The 6,000-nt window shown below is 41.1% G+C and overlaps 1 protein-coding gene across 1 annotated transcript in view; it reads right to left on the reverse strand.

The window, feature by feature from the left end:
• The window catches only part of MPC1 (mitochondrial pyruvate carrier 1), a 64,737-nt gene extending 59,440 nt beyond the window's left edge, over window positions 1-5,297 (reverse strand). The window contains exons 1-2 of the mRNA XM_089689999.1: window positions 5,114-5,297; window positions 4,390-4,393 (exon numbers count right to left, since the gene is read on the reverse strand). Of these exons, the coding sequence (XP_089546125.1) occupies window positions 4,390-4,393; window positions 5,114-5,184 (75 nt within the window). The 5' untranslated portion in view covers window positions 5,185-5,297. The remainder of the gene's footprint in view (window positions 1-4,389; window positions 4,394-5,113) is intronic.
• Between the last annotated feature and the right edge of the window lie 703 nt (window positions 5,298-6,000).

Genomic DNA, 6,000 nt, shown 5'->3' on the forward strand with positions numbered 1-6,000 from the left:
TTCCCTCTCCTCCCTCCCCTCTAGCCGATGGCGGTGAGCCAGTCCCGAGCCCACAGATAGGCAAGTGGAGGCCTCATGGGGGGGGCTAGCATCATGTAGAAGCAATCAGGTGGAGTGCATGTCCTGGGCATTAGGCTATAGGAATCGAACATCACTATATAGACAGATAGTGATCAGAGCTTTCTAGTGTTATTGGAGAAAAGTCCAAGTCCTTTTGAAATATCCACATAACTTTGAGGGAAACAGGCTTTATTGCCAGAGGTCAGAAAAAAAAAAGTATTTTTTTTTCTCCACATCCAATAAAAGTTTAAAAGTGGAGATTTTGTTAATTTTCTTACCCTTTCCCCCCACTTCTACCTACAGTGCCTAGGTGAGGGTCATGTTACCATGATCCTCCCTGCAAGATCCTGAAGGAATACCAAGAAACAGCAATGTCTATTGTGCTAAAACTTCTCACTAAATTTGGGTTACTTGACATTACACTTATCTGAAAGATAGAAAGGATGTACATTTCCACTGACTTTCATACTGTAGGGAGTGAAGTCACTATACCTTTCTTCTGGCTTCCACATTACAGTGGGCGCAGAAACCGACATTCTTAAGAGATACTGGGGAATACCAAGTACCCAAATCTTGTGTTCTTTGGACATTATAATTAATAAATTAATTGGCTTCAATACACTTGGTTTGGGGCTCGCTATTCTTTACACAGTATGCGATTACTGGAAACACCATCTTGTAACCTTTTAATCTAAGTGTTTATTAACTAGAGTTACTGAACTTCAGTGTGTGAGTTGATTGTAGCCGTATTAGTGCATTTGTGACAGAAACAATTGAGTACTGTCCGTGATACTTTTTTTTATTTGCACTATGTTAGTGCAAATAAAAAAAGTATCACGGACAGTACTCAATTGTTTCTGAACTTCAGTGTGTAAATCTTAAAAACAGCACTCCTAAACAGCAGGCATACCTGCACATATCACAACAGAAATGCTTTCAGGTTCTCAAAATAAGAAAATCCCCAATCCATCAGACTGTCACCTTCCCTCCTCACCTTCAGGCGCTCCCTGAAAACCCACCTCTTCAGGGAAGCCTACCCCACCCTCACCTAACTGCTGCTCTCCTTCATTCCTCCTACCACTCCATCCCCCACAGCCACTTCCTCCTGTACCACTACCCCCTCCCTCCTAGATTGTAAGCTCGAAAGAGTAGGGCCCTATAACCCCCCGTGTGCGGTTTGTAGTTGCTGTAATGTTTCATGTATTGTCCACCCCTCTATTGTACAGCGCTGAGCAAACCCTTTGGCGCTATATAAACTCGATGTAATAATAATAATAATAATAATAATAATAATAATAACCTTATGTGTTAGGCTACGTTCACACTAGCGTTGGGTGCAGGCGGCAGAAAGGTTTTTACCGCTTCCCAAATGCCTTGGACAATTCTGCACATTGCAGCACATGGTGCTGTTCTAACGGGAGCGTTAGCGTCGCGGCAAAACAAACGCCTCTGGTCGAGTCAGGAGGCGTTGAAGCCTCCTATTTTAGTCTATGGTGCCGCTCCGGTGCGGTTGTGGGGCATTTGCGGAGCGGTAACACCATTCAAACTTTATTATAGGCGTTTGTAGGGCGTTAACGCTCGGCAAATGCCTAGAAACCACCGCTGAACCGCGCATGTGGTGTTAGCGGAGCGTTAAAAAAGCTCCGCAAACGCCGGACCAACGCTTGCCAAACGCTATAGGGGTGTTTGGCAAGAGTTAGTAAAACAGTCAAGTGTGAACGAGCCCTTAGAGGTACAATAAATAATCTTATGTACAAATAAAATACAAACTCAAAAACATTAAAACTTGGAAAATCAACAAAAATTAAAGATACGAATTGTAATAAAACATTCTGAAATGTTCTTACCGTACTGTTTATTGATAGCCATACACAAAACAGATCATCGCAGGTAAATGAAATAGAAAAAAAAATGTTAATAAGGAACTACAAATCCACTGAATTCATTACATGGAAAACAATGTTTTGGGCATTTTTTTTTTTTTTTTTAAGTTTTAGACCACTTTTATATTGGATTTAGGGGAGCATAGCACATGTTCTTTACCTTTAGACTAGCACTTTTGGATTAAAACATTTCAGGAAGCCATCTGCACAGGCCAAAGGAAAGAGGCAATGCTTTATTCCTCTTAACTTATTCACTTGTTTGTACATTTTAGCTTAAGCTATTGTGCTATGTAAATAACATCTGTGCACAGATCAAAAACCTGAAGCAACTGTATACAATTTGGAATACATGGCTTTAAAATATCAGGCTGTATTTTTAGCATACACCAGCTGTTCTGGATGTACATCAGGCTGATGGAGAATAAAGCAAAGATTTACATGGCTCCACCCACTGTCCTGATATAAGGAATAATCCACTTATATTTGGGATGTGTAATGCAATGAGACGTGAATACTTTCTGTTCCAAGGTGGCCTTACTATGCTATACATGGATTTGGATGAGGATTTTGTTTTTTTTATTCCTCTACTCCCTTTTATATTGACTAAATATTTGTTACTAAATTCAGCAATAAATCTAATGGGGGCTATACACACAACAATCTGATCAAACGATTCTTTTCAGAATCAGATAATATGGTTGGACCTATCAAAAAAGACACAAAAAAAGAACCAAGGTGCTGAATCACTGTGGCCAACTGAACCCAAATTAGGCCCAAAAAACAAGAAGCAACAAAGACTTGAAGGGTGCCTGTAGTTTATAAACCCATGTGATTGCCGTTGTATAATGCAGTGAACATTACATATTACAACAGCAATCTCATGGCTTTATAAATCACGGGCACTCAGTCTTTGCACTGAGATATTGTGTGTGAATTATCGAAAAGGCACATACTGTGTCAGTGACTTAACCAGTTGCCGCCCGGTCAAAGTAGATTTACGGTTGTCAGGCGCAATCTATAGGCTTAGCAACGTAAATAAACGTTGTAAGCTTGCTTCCAAGTTTGAGGCACGCACTCCCTGCTGACCTGCGCTGTGGTTGGACACACTGAGATTTTGTCAGAAGGTATCAGCCAGTAATTTATGGCTAAGGGCTGCTGATTGGCCGTATCCAATAACAAATGCAAAGCAGCGATTTGGCAGTTTCTCCTCCCTGCAAAGCAAGGAGAAAAAACAGACAGATCACTTAGTAAAAGCAGCACAAATTACACATTACACCCTTTGATTGCCCCTTGATGTTAACCCCTGCCCAGCTAATGTCATTAGTACAGTATTATATGGAATCACTGGATTAGTGTCACTATTGATGTCAGTGTACCTCCATGCAAGCGTCTGTTAGTGCCAGATTGTCTGCCACACTATCACAGCCCCACTATCTAAATTACTGATCACTGAAATTACCAGAATAGCATCATAGCTGAGTAAATGTCAGCATATATTTGTAGTTTGTAAACTTTAACACAATCAAATTAATATACACTTACTGGGGGATATTTTTTTTTTTTTTTTTTTAAGAAAGACATGTAGCAAAATACATTTTGGTCTACATTTATGAAACAATTTTATTTGGACATGTCTTATAACAGAAAGTAGAAAATATTGTTTTTTTTTTTTAAGTTTTCAGTCTTTTTTGTTTATATAATAAAAAAAAATAAAAACCCATTGGTGATCCAATGCCACCAAAAGAAAGCTCTGTTTGTGTGAAAAAAAATTATACATTTAATTTGGGTACAGTGTTGCATGGCCGTGCAATTGCCAGTTAAAGTAACGTAGAGCTGAATATCAAAAAAATTACCTGGTCATGAAGGGGTTAAAATTCCAGAGGTCAAGTGGTTAAGCAAAACTAACCAATTTAAGCATACCTATGCTGATTCTATTTCTGCTTGGACAGAAAAAGTAGCAAAAATCTGAATGTATATAAATGTGTTCCATGCAAGACCACTATAAGGCAGCCTTCACACTTTATGTGCCATCACATGCTTTTCCACAGCACATGAAACAAACTATGTTCCAGCAAGTGCAGTGATGTGCAATTATTCATATCAGCACTCTATAAGCACTAAATTGCACCTCAACACATAGTAACTTTTCGATGTGTTGCAATTTTTAAAAAATGCACACTCTTTTTTTAAATTTTTGCACATATAACAGCCCATTGAAAGGAATGGGTTTGCCTTAAACACCACATACCTAAACAAGCTTGCACCATATTTGCATAGGTGTGAATGGAGAATTGAAACTAAACTGAAAAGGGTTCAAGGAATGTCAGAATTTAGAAGCCTTAGGCTACGTTCACACTAGCTTTGTCAGCAGGCGTCAGACAGCCTTTTGGGAAGAGTTTTTAAGGATTCTCAAACGCCTCTGAAAATTCTGCACATGGCAGCACACAGTGCTGTTCACAGGGAAGCCTTAGCGTCGTGGCAAAACTGACACCTTTGGTCCAGTCAGGAGGAGTTGAAGTCTCCCATTCAAGTCTATGGTGCCACTCCGCAAAACACTTGGCCGGCGCTTGCGGTGCAGTTGCGATGCATTTGTGAAGCGTTAAATACCATTTAAACTTCAATTTAGGAGTTTGTGGTGCGGTTTTAATGCTTGGCAAACGCCTATCAACCACCTCAAAATCACGCATAGGGTGTTCTGGGAGTGTTAAAAACGCTTCACAAACGCCTAACGATTGTCAAACGCTATAGGGGCATTTGGCAAGAGTTATAAATAAAGTCAAGTGTGAACAAGCTCTTACTATAGCGCTGATACTTTAAAACCATTTCTCCTATTTAAAAAAGCACAATCTAAAAATGTATCTGTAAGTTACAGCGCTGAGCGAACTATTGGCGCTTTATAAATACTGTATAATAATAATAATAAATTATTGCACTGATGACTAGGGACAGAGCTTGTATAGAAGGATGTGTCCAGTCGTACAAGCGCAATGTATTGTATGGCAATGACAGTATTCACATTATCCCAATGCTATGAAGCAGTCCCCTTAGTTGACGGGACAGCTGCCCTCTGTCACTGACATACCCCTATAATACGGACACTACTCTGTCCTTCCCTTATGCCCCACTGCTAAGTATAGAACACAGCGTACACATCCCAGCCCCTACGTCACCTCATGAGGTAGTCTCGGAACTCCTTGCTCTTCACATAGTCAACCGCTTTGCGAGCCAAAACCCCAGCCATGACGCCCGGCACCAAGTCACCGCGCTACTACCCAATCTGCAAAACACCTGCGCTCACAACAAGCCGTTCGCAAGCAGAGTCCTAGGCTTGTCACGTGCTGCAAACGTCATCCAAAAAGGAATGGGCGTGAAATTGAATCTATAAGGGCCATACTGGAGCCTGGCAAATATGTCTTTTCTTTATTATTTGGACTAAAAAAGACGTCGTTTTTTCTTACTTACTGAACGCACATATGTCCTATCTATTCATAGGCTCGCTGTCATGCTATGTATGGATTTTGCTTAAACTTTTGATTTTGGGAACCAAGGTGACCTACATTTGTACGTTGGCTGGAGCCAGATAGGGGCTTGTCGTAATGGGTTATTTCAATTGGCCGTTAGGGCGCCCACCTTGTTTGTGGCCCCTCCTTCTCCTAAGGGCATTTTAAAGCTGATCATTTAGACAAAGCGTACTGTACACAAAGGTTATTTCTTGCCTTCAAATGTCCTTGTGTGACGTTAAATGGCTATAGAAGCTGAGCACCACAGAACGTGTTTTTCCACAAACATATCATTAAGCTACACACTTGAATAATCCTGCAGATTTCTTTGTTGGATACAGATGTCACCCCTTATGCAACACAAACGTTATCATACCTTAACCCCGTCCCGCCGATGCCTCCCTGGCCCTTTAAGAGATTCAGACGCCGGGAGGCGGGGCGGTTGGGGCATGGTTTAGGAATCATGTGACCGCCGTGATGACGCGTCACGGCGGTCACATGATCGGGAAAGGTCCCGTTCGAAAGAGCGGACCGGGACCTTTCCGTGAGTACCACAC

Source organism: Staurois parvus, unplaced genomic scaffold (assembly GCF_062004578.1).
Source record: "Staurois parvus isolate SC_StPar_1 unplaced genomic scaffold, SC_StPar_1.0 ptg000509l, whole genome shotgun sequence".
NCBI classification, from domain to species: domain Eukaryota; kingdom Metazoa; phylum Chordata; class Amphibia; order Anura; family Ranidae; genus Staurois; species Staurois parvus.